The 16,953-nt window shown below is 62.0% G+C and overlaps 3 protein-coding genes and 1 pseudogene across 4 annotated transcripts in view; 2 read left to right on the plus strand and 2 right to left on the minus strand.

Moving 5' to 3' along the window:
* KLHL18 (kelch like family member 18) overlaps positions 1 to 7,383 on the plus strand; it is a 29,855-nt gene extending 22,472 nt beyond the window's left edge. Inside the window, exons 8-10 of one of the 2 annotated variants that reach the window (XM_075144389.1) lie at positions 1,466 to 1,570; positions 1,900 to 2,011; positions 3,523 to 7,381. In XM_075144389.1, the coding sequence (XP_075000490.1) occupies positions 1,466 to 1,570; positions 1,900 to 2,011; positions 3,523 to 3,909 (604 nt within the window). In that variant the 3' untranslated portion in view covers positions 3,910 to 7,381. Of the gene's footprint in view, positions 1 to 1,465; positions 1,571 to 1,899; positions 2,012 to 3,522 lie in introns of both variants that reach the window. The other variant, XM_075144390.1, reaches the window with a different exon arrangement.
* Positions 7,384 to 8,739: 1,356 nt separating this feature from the next.
* On the plus strand, positions 8,740 to 11,219 carry LOC142078359 (cathelicidin-2-like). The gene is made up of 4 exons (XM_075140826.1): positions 8,740 to 8,913; positions 9,566 to 9,673; positions 9,766 to 9,849; positions 11,075 to 11,219. The coding sequence occupies exons 1-4, from the start codon at positions 8,740 to 8,742 to the stop codon at positions 11,183 to 11,185; spliced, it is 477 nt and encodes a 158-aa protein (XP_074996927.1). The 3' UTR covers positions 11,186 to 11,219.
* Positions 11,220 to 12,096: 877 nt separating this feature from the next.
* Positions 12,097 to 12,976, minus strand: LOC142078420 (cathelicidin-3-like; annotated as a pseudogene).
* A 140-nt stretch (positions 12,977 to 13,116) lies between these two features.
* LOC142078360 (cathelicidin-B1-like) lies at positions 13,117 to 14,744 on the minus strand. Its single transcript, XM_075140827.1, has 4 exons — positions 13,969 to 14,744; positions 13,618 to 13,722; positions 13,422 to 13,505; positions 13,117 to 13,285 (listed from the first exon to the last, which is right to left on the minus strand). Exons 1-4 carry the CDS (start codon positions 14,200 to 14,202, stop codon positions 13,157 to 13,159), a joined length of 552 nt encoding a protein of 183 aa, XP_074996928.1. The 5' UTR covers positions 14,203 to 14,744; the 3' UTR covers positions 13,117 to 13,156.
* Between the last annotated feature and the right edge of the window lie 2,209 nt (positions 14,745 to 16,953).

Here is a 16,953-nt window from a genome sequence, read left to right on the forward strand (position 1 = left end):
GCAGCAAAAGAGAAAGGAGGAGTGGTGGTAAAGTTCTGCTGGTGAGGTCTGTAAGGGTTTGAACTGGAGTGCCAAAGGAGGTGGTCAGAGCCCCATTTCTTCACGTTGCGATACTAGATGGTAGGTAAAGCCCTGGTGAGCACCGCGTAGGAATCTCCTGTGGTGCTAGGAGTCAAATAAACCCTGTCCAGTGGTTTATCATCTCTGTCCAGTGCTGGCTTCTTCTTTCCCTACCAGAAAGCATAAGAGAATCACAGCTGGGAAGGAGAGGAGTATTTTTATCATCCGGGGAGAGGATTTTACAGCTAAGCGGAAGGTGTTTGTGCTTGATGAACAGAGCTGCGCAGTTTACGACCAGCCTGGAGATTGCTTTGTGGTTGGGTTTGGGAGCTTACCCTGCGTTATTTTAAAAACCCACCTATTAAGTTGTGTGATCATCGTGTCCTCCCCACCACAACACGGTAGCTGCTTCCATGTTTAAACATCTTCCTGGCATCCAGGGTTTCTGCTGCGGTTTTCTTAGCGCTCATGCCTGGTCGCTGAGAGTTGTTAAATTGTTCGCTTTTCTGCAAGCTTTGCAGCACTTCTTTGCCATGGTGGTTTGTCTGGTTTGGTTTTTTTGCGGTCCAAGACGTTGATCGCTTGGGAAGAGCGCACTGCAAGCGGCTGAGTACATGAAATCCTGGGCACAAAGCTCCAATTTGTAGTGGAAAAGCTCATTTTTTCCGTAGCAATGAGGTTCCTGGGAGCTTTTCCCACGGTGAGAGGCAGTTGGGTTGTTCTGCCTCGAAGCCAAGCAGAACAGGCGTTGGATGCTCTTGTGTGAAGGAAAATATCAGTTATTGTACAAACTGCTTGGCTCCGGCTGTAGTGCTGTGGTTTTATCTCTGAGGATTTATCGCTATGTTGCTGAGCTTTTATGAGAAGCTTTGATGACTACATTTTCAAGGTGGGATTCTGGTCTCTTGTCCGAAGCGTCCCGTTTGATAGCCTTTGTGAGCAAAATACGTGATTTACAAGGTGTAATGACAGGGTCAGGCACCTTGGTTTAATGACCTTTACCTTTGACGGCCACTAGTGCATCTCCCGAGGCTGTGCAGTGATGTCCCTCGCCAGCGTTATCTCCGACCAGTGGGGAGGTCCTTCATGGGAAGGCGGAATTGCTAGGATTTTCACCCATGATCCGGGTCAAAATTTCTCCCTGTGTTTTGGTTTAGTTCCTTTGACGAGGAAAACAGGGTGCGCTCGTGCCGCAAGCATCTTTGGTGACCTGTGAGACCCAGCGCTCAGATGGGATTGAGCGGCTGAGCAGCCTGGAGGCGAAGCAAGGGGAGGAGGAGGAGGTTGGGTGGGATGAAGGAGGCGATGGCAGGCAGCGGGCCAGGCAGGCCGTGCAGGTTTACTGTGTTGTGGAGGGGGTGGCGGCACCTACGGCCATCTCACGGGGTCCTGCTCTTCGTTGCAGTGCCATGGGAACAGTGGTGCTGGATGGCCAGATCTACGTATGTGGTGGATACGATGGAAACTCATCCCTCAACTCCGTGGAGTCCTATTCTCCAGAAACAAACAAGTAAGAGCTCTTCATGCCCCACAGCTTAGCCATCTGTTTGCTGCTAGGGTGGTGCCGTGCCGTGGCACCGCTGGGCGTCCGGGCTGTGAAAGCAACACAGTGAACGATGCAGAAAAGCCTTTATATCTTGACAGCGGAGCAGCATCCCTTCTCGCAAGAGTTTACCTGGATGCAAGCAAACAAGACCATCGTTTAAATAAAATAAGTGGTGAAAGGAGAGTTAACCGGAACCCAGTCGTAAAGAATCCGATCGAGTTGAAATAATCCGCGGGCTGTGTGCGTGCCGTGCCCGCAGGAGCCCTTGCTAACCTCTCCCCTCTCCCGGCAAGGTGGACAGTGGTGACCCCCATGAGCTCCAACCGCAGCGCCGCTGGAGTCACCGTCTTCGAGGGCCGGATCTACGTATCGGGAGGGCACGACGGCCTCCAGATCTTCAACAGCGTAAGTCTGCGGGGTTCCCGCAAGCCTTGTGCAGAAATTAATCTACTGCTGGTAGCCGAAAGGTCAGGCTGGGGGTGGGAAGGCTCCATGCCCTTTCCCTGTGCACCCAAAGTGCCATAAGTGTTTGCACCACCAAGTTCTGTCATTTCCAGGGCCCTTCTCCTTGCTCAGGAAGAAATGAGCTTCACTTTTTAGATCATTGTATTATTCCGTCCCTTCGAGCTCTGAAGTGTCCCAGATGTCAGGCTCTTACCTCTGCTTTCTGTGCCTGTCCGATGGCTTCGGTTTCAGAAACCGATTATCTTTGAAACGAGCTTGACAGCAGGAGGAGTTGGTGGTACGAGGCCGTTTGCCCTCTTCCACCCGCTCTGCGTTTCAGTTCTCTGCCTGTTCTCTAAAGAAAAACCTGATGCGGAACAGAAAAGGCTCGTTCATCTGCTCGGGAGCGAGACCGCAGGGAGCCGCGTCTGCGTTGGGTCTGTCACTGGTGCACTGCTCTCAGAAATTTGTAGTAAAGGGTTTGTTGGGAGTAGCAATAACCATTTCCACCTTGCTCAGCAGATCAGGGGCAGGCTGTTGTCTGCAGCCTGAAGTGCCCCAGAGCCAAGAACTACAAATCTCCTTGTCTGAGCACGTTCCTGCGCGTGACAGGTTTGGAGCAGTGCAGGAGCCCTTGCAGAAGGGGTCCGTCTAATGGTCTCTTTAGAAAGGGATACAAAATGGTGGTTGGTTGGGTTTTTCCCCCCTGAGGTGCCAGATAGCCCTTCTACAAAAATACAGGGAGGAGACGCAGCCTTTTCTGAAAGTGCAGAGGAAGGGAGGAAACCCTTTGCCCCGGGGTGCAGGACATAGGCTTGAACTGCGTCAGGAGTGGTGGTGGTCCGACATGAGAAACTGGAAAGTTTGAACTGAGCTGAAATCTGCTGCCTGGAGAGAGTGGGGACCCTCTCTTAGGGTTGGGGGACACTGAGGGCATCATTAAGGACAGCTTGGACATGCACCTCGTGGGTCTGACAGAGCTTTGGCTGGTTCTGCCTTGGGGCAGCGGCACGATCTTGTGTGCATGAGGAGAATTAATACCTTGAAATCAAGACACAATCCCGTGGCAATTGAACTTTTCATTGAAGGGTGCTCAGTCCTTTTGGTGCTGAGGCTCAGATACCTGTTTAAAACACCACGCAGAAGCTGATGAAAGGGGAGAGAGGTAGAGGAGCATCTTCAAAGCTGCATTCGCTGTGGTCTCTGCAGCGTATCAGGTGGGGAGAGTGGTCTTCACCTGCTCCGGCTCACCAGCAAGTTACTGGGCTGAGGTCAGAGGGAGCGGGGTGAAACGCAACGGCTGGTGAGATCCAGGATGTTAGAAAAAGCTTAATAACGGTAGAAAATATTGTATGAAATCAAGAAACAAAACCCGAGTTCCCCGGCCGCCTTGCCGTTGCGTGTTGAACACAGCCTGGGTGATCTGTGCGGAGCGAGGGTCCCCTAACGCCGCCTGCTCTCTCTGACTGCAGGTGGAGTACTACAACCATCACACGGCTACCTGGCACCCGGTGGCCAGCATGCTCAACAAGCGCTGCCGCCACGGCGCGGCCTCCCTGGGCAGCAAGATGTTCGTCTGCGGAGGTTACGACGGCTCTGGCTTCCTCAGCATCGCCGAAGTCTACAGCTCCATGGCGGATCAGTGGTACCTGATCGTCCCTATGAACACTCGGAGGAGCCGCGTCTCCCTCGTTGCAAACTGTGGCCGTCTCTACGCGGTGGGGGGTTACGACGGACAGTCCAACCTCAGCTCGGTAGAAATGTATGACCCGGAGACAAACCGCTGGACGTTCATGGCCCCGATGGTGTGCCACGAGGGAGGGGTTGGCGTGGGCTGCATACCCCTCCTGACCATCTGAGAAGCAAGCGTTTGGGGGGGCCGTCTTTTCAACGACAATCTGGGGAGAGGTTCAGAGAGGGTTTTCGTGGTGTGATATCCGCAGAGGTGCGTTTCCAGGTGCTCAAGTGTCATTCACAAACACACACGTACACAAAAATACTTGACAAAACAATCCCCACCCTTGGCTTTTTGGGCTGAGGCTCCCAAAAGATCAAACGTGTTGAAATACGGTGTCTCTCTGTGCTGCTGCGAGCAAGGACCTGCCCGCCTCCCTCCGCCGCCCGTTAGCCTTTGCTCGGAGCTGTGGCTAAGCGAATCCTTCCTCCCGCCGCTGGTTTTCCAAATCGCCCTGCGGTCTGGTTTCGGCTGCACCTTTGGGAAGTGCCGTTGTAGGCTGGGGGAGGGGGGCAGGCTTAATTGCGACATAAAAACGGCCACTTTAACGACTTTGAAAATAAGCCTGCGCCTTCTCTTAGCAGCAAAGTGACCCCGAGACCCCGAGGGTTCGCTCAGTGGCGATGTTCGGGCGTCATTGCTGCTTGCGGCCGGGCACGGGCAGCTCTCACCCCATTTATCAAAACAGAAAAAAACCCACCGGCGTCGGTTCCTGGACCGCATCCAGGCTCTGCGTTTTAAGGTGCTTCTTACACAAGACGTCGCTGGCTTCTCGAAGCGGAGCTGGGCTTTCTTCAGCTCGATGGGGAAAACTTCTCCGCAAGAGTCGCGTGATGGAGAAACTAGGAAGAGGAAAAAACAGGCAGTTAAACCATCGACTGGTTTTAGCAAGCTTTGGAGGAGGAGGCTGAATGTAAATGACACTAAGCAAGAGTCTTAGGATTTCAAAATGGGAAATAGGCCAAGGTCTGAATTATAAAGATGTCCCTTAAATTAAATACTGATATATTTTCAAAGTCGATGTATAAGAGGCAGCTGGAGTAGAGTGTGGCCAAGATCTTTCAGGAGGGGCAAGAAAAATAGGTGTTGAATTCTGTCAGCTCTGGAAGCCCGCTGCTGTGCCGGCGTGGGGAGCCGCCGTCCCCGGCGGGGAGAGGGGCCGCTTCGGGCAGCGCAGGCAGAGAAATCCCGCGCGGGGACGCAGGGCGAGCATCTCTGCGAAGGGCCAGGGAGAAAATCGCACATCGGCGGACCTGGCACAGCCGTGGCACGGGCGAGATCCATGCCCTTGGTCTTTTCTGTTTTGCTACACGGGGAAAGGTCTTTGCGGTGGATTTTGTGCCGGAAAACTTTCTGCGGCCGTGAAGCGGTGTGCAGGCAGCGCGGCAGCTCCCTGCCTGGGAAGCACTTGCCTGCATCAGCTCTTCAGCACTTCTCCTGCATGAACGTGAACCGCCATCCCTCCGGGGCTCTCTTCCGAGCCCGTGTCCTCCTGTGCCGCCCTTCGGCCAAGCCATACCTCTTCGCCGACGAAGCGGCAGGCAGGGACAGGCAGCTGCCACCCCTGCCTGCTCGGGCAGGGGGAACTCGACACTAATCCCGCCGGCAGCAGCAAAGGGACGGGGATGTCGCCCCTTGTCCTGCCCGATCCTGGTGTTTTGGGGGGCTCGGAGCCTGCCCCTCCTGCCCCCCACCTGGCACCGAGCTGGGGGGAGCTGGACGTTCACCCCAGCCCCCAAATCCAGACCCCCCACACTTGTTCATACCTGACTCCCAGCGTCGCTTGGGATTTTAACTTTGGGTGTATATGTGGATGTCTATATATTCAGGTACTATGTATATTTTAGGTATATATAATGAGCATATCTGGCTATAAATGTGATTTGTCAGTATATATCGATTTCCTCCGTGTATATCAGCTGCTGGGTTCACTGGAGGGGGAATTCATTTGGGGTTTCCATGCTGCTAAGACTCTTTAAAAAGCAAAAAAAAAAAACAAACAACCCACCCATGAACATTGGAATCAAACTGAAGTTGCTTTTCGGGCCGTGAATTGCAGAAATAACTGAGCTGGAGCCGCGGCGGGGGCTTTGCAGAAGGGGCAGCCTCCATCCCCCCGGAGGGAAGGACCGCGCCGCGTTTTTCTGTCTCTCTGCCGGCGTTCCCCTGGCTCGAGTGCTGCTGGGGGGAGTCGCGTAGCTCGTGTTCCCCTGGCCTTGGACCTGCCTCGTATCTCCCACCCCGTAGCACCTTCTCTTCTCCAGGACACGTCCTTCTGGTGGTCACCCTGCGCAGAGGAGGCTTTGATGAGAGCGGGGCTGCTCTCCCGCTGTGCTCTTGTCCCGACTTGCGTCCCTTCTCCCTCCCAGCATCTCCCGGCCGGGGCTTCGCGTCCGTAAGAACGTGAACATTGGATCAAATACGCTTGCAAGAGCAGCGGCTCGAAGACCTGCTAAAGCCGGGGCTGTTGATGACCCACGGCCTCCCAAGCAGCACGGTGGTCCCAGGGGACTCGGACGTCCCCCAGCCGCGCTGCTCGGGCTTCCCGGGTTTTGTTCCCAGGGAATTTCTTTGCTTTTCCTTTGTGGATGAACCAAAGAGAAAGGGGAGCTCCTGGCCCTTCGGCAAGGCTGCGGCACCTCCATCCTTGGGCCCAAACTGCTGGCGTCCGTAAGGGGACAGAAAAATACCGAATTTTGGGGAAACGAGCTCCGGTCACCCAGGGAATGTAAACTCCTGGGAGGTTGTGATCCGCTCGGGGCGATCCTCGGTAAATCCCGCATCCTCAAATTCAACGAAAACCTCAAAATTTTGCAAAATGCATTAAAGATCCTCATAATACAGACACATTTCTGCATCCGCAAACCAGGCTGCGCTCCCCACCCACCGCCCTCGCACCGGGGAAGCGCCCGGGGCTTTCGCCATGCTGCTTTTCCCCCCCTGCGCACCCCAACCCTTGTCCCCACCCCAAAAAGGGCACTTTTACTGTCACTTAACCCTTTTGATATTAAAACCAAGAGAAAGTCATCCCCTGGCCGACTGCTGTGGCATCTCTGGGCGAGGTGGGGAGGGTTTCTGCGCATGATGGCTTGATCTCGTCTGGGGACGGGGTGTTTGGACGAGTCTGAGCTCTGATCTGAGTGAGAGGGATTTTAAAAAAAAACAAAAACTGGAAAGAAAGAGGGAGCAGGGAGGGAGCTCCTGGTTTTTCTCGCCGTAGGAGCCAGGAGGATGCTCTCGCTCCCGGCTCGGGAGGAACGGGACCGTCGAGCATGGCTGGATGGATCCCGGGGGCATCGGTTGTACCATCCTGCCCCGAAACTGGGAGCGGACGAAGGGAAGGGGCCGCGGAGGGGGATCGGCCCTGCTGAGCCTCCGGCATCGCCGCATCCCTGCCAGGTCCGGGCGAGCGCCCACCACGGCACCGTGCCAAGGAAAACACCAGCAACCCGATCCCTTCCCCACGGCGGCGGGGGCCCGGTGTTTATCCTGGAGGCGAAGCCGGCCGAGCCGGGGGGCCCCGAGCCGAGCCGAGAGCCGATTCCCGAGCCGAGAGCCGATATTCCCTCGTCCTCCCGCTTCTCCCTCGGCCGCATGGCGCTGGTGCTGGGAGCCGTGCTGCTGGCGGCGGGCGCCGCGGTCCCACCGGGGCTGCCGGCTCCCCGCGACCTGGCTCGTTCGGTGCTGGAGACCCACGGGCAGGAGCTGAGGCTGCTCAAGCTGCTGGGAGTCACCAGGACGGTAGGAGCGGGGTGGGCGAGGCGGTGGGTGCAGCCGGGCGCCCCCGGCTTGGGCACCCCATCCCGGCAGGGACCCCTTTCCCCACCGGCGTTGGGAAGCCACCGACGGCCCCGTCCTCTTCCCCCCCGGCAGACGTTCGACTGGGGCACCCATTTCAGCATCAACTTCACCGCCCGGCAGCCCGCCTGCCCCAAAACCCTCCCTGACCGCCGCGGTGCCGGCTGCCAGCCCCGGCCGGGCAGGGTAAGTGGGACCAGGTCCCCCTGAAACACGGAGTGGGGACAGCGAGGTGTCCCCAGGGTGCTCAGGGTCGCTACGTCCCCCAGGTACAGCGGTGCATGGCCCAGGTCTCCGTCTTCGCCTTCCTGCCCGACGTCCCGCTGTCGATGGTGGAGTGCGGCCGGGAGCCGGTGAGGGCTCCGGGTCCCCCCATCCTCGGGGGGTGCCAGTGGTGGGGACGTGTCCCCTCCCCCAATTTGGAGATGTTTTTTGGCTGCAGGGTGAAGCCCACCCTTATTTCTCCCCCCCGCAGCAGCCCGGTGGCAGCACCCAGCCCCGCTCCCCCGGCACCCCGCGAGCCTTCGGCGCCAGCCCGGGTCACCCATCATCATCGTCGTCCTCGCGGCCACCCCCGCGTCCTCAGCCCCCCGCCGGTGTGTCCCTCCTGGGGACATCCCGTGGACCCCTGTCCCCAGTGGGGCTGGAATAAAGATATTTCGGGGTCGTACGTGTGCGTGTGTGGGGGTGACAGAGGGTGGGGGGCAGGGGGGCACCCCCCGGCGTTGGGCAAGCGGTGGGGCAAACCCGGGGTTGTGCAAACCCGGGAGGCACCAACCCATTACGGGCAACGCTCCCGCTGTCACCCCGGTCCCTGCGGGTCCCTGCGCCGCCCCCGTCCCCCCCTGCGCCCCGCCGGGAAGCGGGGACGGTCCCCGAGGTCCCACAGACCCCCCCCATGCCCAGCCAAGGGGCTCCCAGGGCTGGGGACACCCCGGGGAGCTGGGCCGTGTCCCCGAGGGGGACCAGGCGTGCCACCGCCCGCACTCGGGACACGCTCAGGACCCCCCTGTCCCGGGTCCCCCCCCAAAAAAAACCTGCGGCTCTGTGGGCTGGGGCCGGGCGTTTCCGGAGGGGGGAGCGGAGCCCCGGGGCGGGTTCCCCAGCCTCTCGTGGGGGGATAAAAGGGGACACGGGGGTGGCCGTGGGGACGAGGATGGCGGGCTCCTGGGTGCTGGTGCTGGCGGTGCTGGGGGGGGCCTGCGCCCTCCCCGCCCCGGCCCCCCTCGCCTACACCCAGGCGCTGGCCCAGGCTGTCGACTCCTTCAACCAGCGCCCCGAGGTGCAGAAAGCCTTCAGGCTGCTCAGCGCCGACCCCGAGCCCGCCCCGGTGAGTGCCGTCCCGCTCGTGACACCCCCCCACTCGTGACCCTCCCACCCACTCATGACCCCCACCCACTCGTGACCCCCATTCACAACCTTCCACTCACCCGTGACCCACCCCACTTGTGACCCACGCACTCGTGAACCCCGTTCGTGACCCCCCACCCACTCGTGAACCCCACTCACCCGTGAACCCCACTCGTGACCCACCCCCCCGTGGCCCCCACCAGCTCATGAACCCCCATTCACACCCCCCCACTCACCCGTGAGTCCCACTCATCTGTGATCCCCCCCACTCGTGACCCCCCACTCGTGACCCTCCACCCACTCGTGACTCTCACTTGTGCCTCACCCACTCGTGATCCCCCCACTCATGACCCCCCACTCAGGCTGTTCAGTGCTGACCCCAAGCCCGCCCCGGTGAGTGCCACCCCACTTGTGACCCCCCCACTTGTGACACCCCCCGCCCACTCAAGACCACTCACTCACGACCCCCACTCATGATCCCCACACTCGTGATCTCCCACTCAAACTGCTCAGCGCCGACCCCAAGCCCGCCCCTGTAAGTGCCACCCATTCGTGACCCCCCCATACTCCTCATCCCCACCCACTCGTGACCCCCACCCACTCGTGACCCCCACCCACTCGTGACCCCGCAGGGCGTCGAGCTGAGCACGCTGCGGGGGCTCAACTTCACCATAATGGAGACGGAGTGCGCCCCGAGCGCCCAGCTGAACCCCGACGACTGCGAATTCCGGGAGAACGGGGTGAGGATGAGGATGGCGAGGGGGACACCGGGGGGTCCTGGGTGCCCTCACCCGGGGTCCCCGGGGTGACGCTGGGTGTCCCCCCCCCCCAGGTGATCAAGGAGTGCTCGGGGCCGGTGCAGCTCCTGCAGAGCTCCCCCGAGATCGACCTGCGCTGCACCGACGTCTCCTCCGACGTGAGTGGGGGGTCGGGGGGGGGCAGCACCCACTGACCCCACGGGTGGGGTGTTGGGTGTCGGTGTCCTTCCTCCTGCCCCCTGTTTTGTCCCGCAAAAGGGACACCCCGATGTCTCCACCCTGTGGGTGGTGGAGGGTGGGATGGGGGGTCCTGGGACATCCGTGGGGACTTGGGTGTGGGGTCCGGGGTGCAGGGTCCCGGGTGGGGTCCCCCGTGTGGGCTCTTGGGTGGGGGGTCCTGGGTGGGGCCCCGGGTGTGGAGTCTTGGGTGCAGGATCCCGGGTGCAGGGTCCTGGGTGCAGGGTGCTGGGTCCCAGCTGTGGGATACTGGGTGTGGGGTCCTGGGGGCAGGGTCCCTGGATGGGGTCCCCTGTGTGGGCTCTTGGGTGGGGGGTCTTGGGTGGGGTCCCGGGTGCAGAGTCTTGGGTGCAGGATCCCGGGTGCAGGGTCCTGGGTGCAGGGTGCTGGGTCCCAGCTGTGGGATACTGGGTGTGGGGTCCTGGGGGCAGGGTCCCTGGGTGGGGTCCCCCGTGTGGGCTCCTGGGCGTGGGGTCCTGGGTGTGGGGTCCTGGGTGGGGTCCGAGGTGCGGGGACCTGGGTGCAGGGTGCAGGGTGCTGGGGTCCCAGGTGTTGGGTCCTGGGCGGGGTCCTGGGGGGGGGGTCCTGGGTGGGCTTCCAGGTGTGGGGACTTGGGTGCAGGCTCCTGGGTGTGGGATCCGGGGTGCGGGATCCTGGGTGCTGGGTGCGGGGTCCCAACTGTGGGATACTGGGTGTGGGGTCCTGGGTGCAGGGTCCTGGGTGGGGTCCCAGATGCAGGGACCTGGGTGCAAGGTGCCGGCTCCTAGGTGCAGGGTGCTGGTGTCCCAGGTGTGGGGTCCTGGGTGCAGGGTCCCAAGCGTGGGGTCCCCAAATGGGGTCCTGGGTGGGGTCCTGGGTGTTGAGTCCCCGGTGCGGGCTCCCAAGTGAGGGCTCCTGGGTGGGGGGTGCTGGGTGTAGGGGTCATGGGTGGGCTCCTGCGTGCAGGGTGCTGGTTGGGGGGTCCTGGGTGGGCTCCTGGGTGGGGGGTGCTGGGTGGGGGGTGCTGGATGGGGTCCCAGCTGTGGAGTCTTGGGTGCAGGATCCTGGGTGCAGGCTCCTGGGTGCAGGGTGCTGGGTCCCAGCTGTGGGGTCCTGGGTGCAGGGTCCCCCCACCCCACCCCAGTGACCCCCTTGTCCCTCCGGCAGCCGGTTCTCATCCAGCGGGGCCGGTTCGGGCGATTCCTGAGCAGGATCCGGCGTTTTCGGCCCAGGATCAGCATCAGCATCTACGCCCGGGGCCACCTCCGCGTGGGCTGAGGGAATAAAGGGGCCGGCGACGGCCGGGTGCGTGAGCCGGGCTCCTGCTGCCTCCGGGGCGCGGCGGCGGGAGGGGAAACTGAGGCAGACGGGGAGGGGGCGCGGGCAGGAGCCTCGTGTGCGGCCCCACACCCCGGCCCCCAAGGTCCCCACGTGGGGACGGGGCCCGGCTTCGTTTCGGGGACCCCCCAGGACATCCCCTCCTCCTCCGCCATCGTCCCCACGGTGTCATCTCCCCATGGCGTTTTGTCCCCAAAACGGTGGCGTTGGCAGAGGGGAGGCGGGGGGCGGGGGGCACCGGGGCTCTGTGCCCCCCCGGGAGCTGCAAGAGAAGGGACAGGGACGGGGGTTCAGCTCCCGAGGGACCCCCATGGCGCACCCCTGCCCGGGGGGTCCGGGCATCGACCTCGGCCATGCCACCAGGGCCACCACCGGCAGTCTGGGACTTGGGGACAGGGTGCACGGGGACCCCTGCGCCCCGAGAGCGGCCACCCCGGGGTCATGGCAGCAGCCCCGGCTCCGGTGGCCCCGTGGGACCCTGGGGATGTCCCCTCCCGTCCCCTCCACCCTGCAATGGGCCAACGGTCCTGGGGGCTTGTGCCCCACATGCAGCCCCGTGGGGTCCCCGCGGCTGGCACAGGCTCCCGGGGGACCCGCGGGTCCCCAAGGTGTCTCGGGGCACAGTGGGGGACCCGGTCCCGGGGGCGCACGTCCCCGCACGAGGCCGGTGCCCGACCAGGGGGTTGACCCTGCTCCCCCCACCCCAGGACCCTCCTCCAGCAGCATCACCCCCCACCCCGCATGTCCCCAGTCCCCAGCGGGGTGACCCAGCGGGGCCGGGAAGCAACTTTATTTGGGGAGAGGGGGAGTCAAGGGGGGGGTCCCCGAGATGGCGGCCCCTCCAGGGGGTCTCATTTCCTCTTGAAGAGGTTGATGCCAGCGGCCACCATCTTGACGGCCACCGTCAGCAGTGGCCAGAAGTGCTTGACACAGATGGGCTGCGGGGACAGGAGGTGTCACGGGGTGGGGGGGACCATGGGGACCCCCCGACTCCCCGCCCCCAGGCCCTGGGGTTGCATGAGCCCCCCGAGGCTCTCACCCCGTCATCCTTAAACTCGCAGGCGTCGGGGCGGGCGCCCGAGCGCCCCGGGCATCACGACTCCATCATGGTGAAGCTGATGCAGGGAGCTGAGCTGGACGTCCTGCGGGGACGGGGACAGGGATGGGGACAGTGCGGTGGCACCCACCAGGGAGAGATGGCACCCATCAGTGGGTGCCTGGAGCCAACGTGGGGAGAGCATCCCTCTGCATCCCACACCCCAAACCCCCCCACCACGCACAGGTTCTGGCACCCCCCCCCGATGTCCCCATGGGGACACTGGGGGACCCAGCAGTGTCCCCAGGCGGTGGCACTCACCGGGTGAGGGAGTCGACAGCCTGGGCCAGCGCCTGGGTGTAGGCGAGGGGGGCCGGGGCGGGGAGGGCGCAGGCCCCCCCCAGCACCGCCAGCACCAGCGCCCAGGAGCCACCATCCTTGTCCCCACGGCCACCCCCGTGTCCCCTTTTATCCCCCCACGAGAGGCTGGGGAACCCGCCCCGGGGCTCCGCTCTCCCCTCCGGAAACGCCCGGCCCCAGCCCACAGAGCGGCAGTTTTTTTTTGGGGGGGGGACGCGGGGCAGAGGGGTCCTGAGCGTGTCCCGAGTGCGGGCGGTGGCACGCCTGGTCCCCCTCGGGGACACGGCCCCGATCCCCGGGGTGTCCCCAGCCCTGGGAACCCCTTGGCTGGGCATGGGGGGGGTCTGTGGGACCTCGGGGACCGTCCCCGCTTCCCGGCGGGGCGCAGGGGGGGTCGGGGCGGCGCAGGGACCCGCAGAGACCGGGGTGACAGCGGGAGCGTTGCAGGGACGTTTATTGCAAGCAGAGCGCCCGGGCGGGGGGCACAGGGCGGGGGGGGACGCGGCGTCGCCCGCTCAGGCCTCGGGTTTTTTGAGGTTGAGCTTGTCGCGGATCCAGATCCTGCTGCACCGGGAGAAGCCCCTGAAACGCTCCCTGATCTTGGCAAAAAAATCCGTCAGCCTGGATGTCCGGATACGGCCGAGCTGGGAGGAGAAGGAACGGCGTCAAATGTGGGGAGGGGGGGGGTCTGGGTGACCCCCTGGGGACGTGCCCCACGGCAGCCGGGGAGGGGAACCAGGGGACACGGTGGGGACGGTGCCATTTTGGGCACCTTCTTACCATGGTGGGCGACTTGTCGCAGGAGAGCTCGACCATGGGCTGCTGCTCCTCGAGGAAGACGTAGCCCTGGCACCAACTCACGGCCTGCGGGGAAGCAGAGGGGGACATGAGGAAGACGAGGCTGAGAGGAGCCCCAACCCCCCCCCCGTGCCTCAGTTTCCCCATCGGCTGCTCCCCGTTGGGGACGAAGCCTCACCCCAAGCCAGAGGTTCTTGCAGGCGGCGGTGGCCGTCCCCGGGGTCCGGCACGTGGTCTCCTCGATGGTGAAGCTCAGCTCCTGCCGGTGCCGCAGGTCCCCAGGCTGGGAGAGGGGACAGGACCCGTCAGGGACCCACAGCACCGCTGTCCCCAGCGCCCAGCCCCAAAACGGGCCGGATCCAGCCCCGAGAGGGGCCACATCCAGCCTGGAGATGGGTCAGACTCAGCCCCATCTTGGGTGGGCTCCATCCCCACGGGGGGTCAGACCCAGCCCCACAACGGGCCAGAACCAGCCCTGAGAAGGGCCACATCCTGCACCGCCCCCAGTGCGGAGGAGCTCAGCACTCACCCAGCCGGGCCGGGGCTGGGCCTCCCGGAGCCGCAGGACGTAGGGACTGACGGCCCTCGCGTTGAGCAGCTCCACGGCCGCCGAGACGGCGTCCCCGTAGCTCACGGCCCAGAGCCCCGGCGGGGACGGCGGGACGGATCCAGCCGACCCCGGGGTGGATCCATCCGGCCCCGGCGTGGTGGCTCTGGCCAGCCCCAGCACCAGCAGCAGCAGCACCGCTCGGCACGGCCTCATCCTGCCTCCTGCCACCCGCCGTGCCGGGGAGCCCTTTTATGGGAGCTGCCCTGGACGCGGCGACGGCGCCGTCATGGGCGTTCCCGCAGGTTGACTCTGCCACCGGGAAATTCCTGGTGGGCTGAATCCATCCGGGAGCCAAGTCCGTCCCCCTTTGGTCCCCAGGCCACCATCCCGGCCCTGGGGATGGGTGCTGCCGGCCACCTGCGGGGCTCAGCAGAAGGAAGGCCACGGGGTTTGGGGTCTCCCTGCCATGGGGGTCCCCTTGGGAAGGCACCACGTGCGCAGGGAGGGTGACAGCGAGGACAGGGGTGGTATCAAGTCACAACGTGGCCATGGAGGGTGCTGACCCAGAGGGTGCTGGCCCCAGGTACCACAGCGCCAGGGCAAGGTGCACCTCAAGGTGACCACCAAAGATCTGACCCGGGTTTGATGGGGACGTAGGGTGACACCACATTGGGTTTCTCACCCCTGTTCTCCCATGGGGCTGGATGAAGAAGCCACCCTGCCCCACCGCCGGGGCTTTCCAGCCCCCGGGGTGTTTTATGGCTGGGCGGAGCGGTGAAGACATCTGTCCCTCACGGCAAATAAACTAGGTTTGACCAAACACCAGCCTTGGGAGCGGTCGCCCTCTCTGAAGCCAAGCAGGAACCTCCAGGAGGACGTCAAGGAACCCTGCCCAAAAGATGACCCTCTGTTCAACCCCCATCTGCACCTCCATGCGCAGCTCAAAGCCACCCAACAGGTTCACAGCTCCTGGCCGGTGGAGGCCATCAACTACGTTCTCCCAGCGGCTTGTAAATCAAGCAGGGACAAGCATGCCCGGGTCAGAGCCGGTGGGCAGCGCATCTGGGAAGTCCCCAGGGATGGATGCTGTCAATCAGAGACCCGTAGGACAGCCCAGATTGGCCCTGGAAAGATCCTGGTCCAACCTTCAATGAAGAAGGGACCCTAGATGGGATTACCCCACTCCCTATCCACGTTCATCTTGAGAACCTCCAGTGATGGGGACTCCACCGTGTCCCTAGGGACCTTCTTCCAGTGAACAACTGGTCTCACTGTACAACCCAAGTTGAGACAAAACCTCTCCCTGTGCAACTTGTACCCGTTGCCCCTTGTCTCCTCCACGGGGCTCCTTGTGAAGAGACAGCCTCCACCCTTTGAGTCCTGGACTACTGTTATGAGGTCCACCCCGAGCCTTCTCCTCTTCAGGGAGAAGGGACCCAATTCCATCAGTCTTTCCTCCTAGAGCAGGTTCTCCAGCCCTTTGACCATCGTCCTGGCCCTCCTTGGGACCCTCTCCAGTCTGTCTGCGTCCTTCTTGACTTCTGGTGGGGACCAAAACTGGACACACCACTCCAGGGGTTGTCTGGAGGATGGCTTCCTGCGCCAGGCAACCGAGGAGCCAACGAGGAGAGGTGCTCCACTGGACCTCCCTTGTAAAACAAGGACAAGCTGGTTGGAGATGAGAAGGTCAGGGCAGCCTTGGCTGCAGTGACCATGGGATCGTGGAGCTTAAGATAGTGGAGCTCAAGATCCTAAGGAGGGAGCTGGGCAGAAAGCAGGGTCACCGCCCTGGACACTTCCAGAGAGCAGAATTTGGCCTCTTCAGGAACTTGCTTGGAAGAATCCCATGGGATACAGCCCTGGAGAGAAGAGGGGTCCAGGAGAGCTGGTTGATTTCCAAGGATCATCTTCTCCAAGCCAAACAATGGGCCATCCTGACAGGCAGGAGACAAAGAGAGGTGGCCAGAGGTCTGCATGGACGAGCAAGGAGCTCCTGACTGACCTCAAGGACAAGAGGGAGGTGTACAAGAGGTGGAAGCAGGGACAGGTGATGTGGGAGGAAGATACAGATGCTGCCCGAGGTGTAGGGTTGGGTTTGAGGAAGCCAAAGCCCACCAGGGGTTGCACCCAACAAGAAGATGGTCAGGAGTCATCAGCATGGACTGAAAACGGGCTCAACGGCCAGGCCCAGAGGGTGGTCATCAGCAGCACAAGGTCCAGATGGAGGCTGGTCACTGGTGGTGTTCCCCAGAGGCCCATACTGGGGCCAGAACTGTTTCACATCTTCATTAATGACTGAGATGATGGGGCAAGAGCACACCCTCAGCAGGTTTGTAGATGACACCCAACTGGGAGGAGCGGTTGATGTGCCAGAAGGTCATGCTGCCCCTCATGAGAGGGACCTCAACAGGCTGGAGAGATGGGCCAGCAGGAACGTCATGGGGTTCAAGAAGGGAGAACTGCCACGTCCTGCACCAAGGGAGGAGCAACCCCAGGCACCATGACATGCTGTGGCCCACCCAGCAGCTTGTCAGAGAAGGCCCTGGGGGTCTTGGTGGACACCAAGGTGACCGTAAGCCAACACAGGAACAGGTTGCTCAGGGGGGTTGTGGGGTCTCTGGTCTTGGAGATACCCAAAACTCAACTGGAGGAGGCCCTGGGCAACCTGCTCCAGCCGAGCCGGCTCTCGGCAGCGTCCCTGCCAGCCCTTCCCCGCTTCTTCAACTTGAGACAAGCTTTTGGAGAAGACAAACTCCTTCCAAATTCTTCAGTTCTTCCAAATTCCTTCCAAATTCCCTCCAAATTCCCTCCAAATTCCCTCCAAATTCTTCAATTCTTCCGAATTCCTTCTTAATTCCTTCCGAATTCTTCAGTTCTTCCAAATTCCTTCCAAATTCTTCATTTATGCAGAAAATTGGATTCAGGTGGAACACCCAGCGCCGGGGGTCCTTGCCGGGCCTCCTG

The sequence above is a fragment of the Calonectris borealis genome, chromosome 2, assembly GCF_964195595.1.
Source record: "Calonectris borealis chromosome 2, bCalBor7.hap1.2, whole genome shotgun sequence".
In the NCBI taxonomy this organism is placed as follows: Eukaryota; Metazoa; Chordata; class Aves; order Procellariiformes; family Procellariidae; genus Calonectris; species Calonectris borealis.

Excerpts from the sequence above, each read along its gene's own strand:
- LOC142078359 (XM_075140826.1), top strand. The coding sequence starts at position 8,740 with ATGGCGGGCTCCTGGGTGCTGGTGCTGGCGGTGCTGGGGGGGGCCTGC. Across the intron at positions 9,674-9,765 it reads GCGAATTCCGGGAGAACGGG|GTGATCAAGGAGTGCTCGGG; the intron begins GTGAGGATGAGG and ends CCCCCCCCCCAG. Across the intron at positions 9,850-11,074 it reads GCACCGACGTCTCCTCCGAC|CCGGTTCTCATCCAGCGGGG; the intron begins GTGAGTGGGGGG and ends TCCCTCCGGCAG.
- LOC142078360 (XM_075140827.1), bottom strand. The coding sequence starts at position 14,202 with ATGAGGCCGTGCCGAGCGGTGCTGCTGCTGCTGGTGCTGGGGCTGGCC. Across the intron at positions 13,723-13,968 it reads CCCAGCCCCGGCCCGGCTGG|CCTGGGGACCTGCGGCACCG; the intron begins GTGAGTGCTGAG and ends CCCCTCTCCCAG. Across the intron at positions 13,506-13,617 it reads GCAAGAACCTCTGGCTTGGG|GCCGTGAGTTGGTGCCAGGG; the intron begins GTGAGGCTTCGT and ends GCTTCCCCGCAG.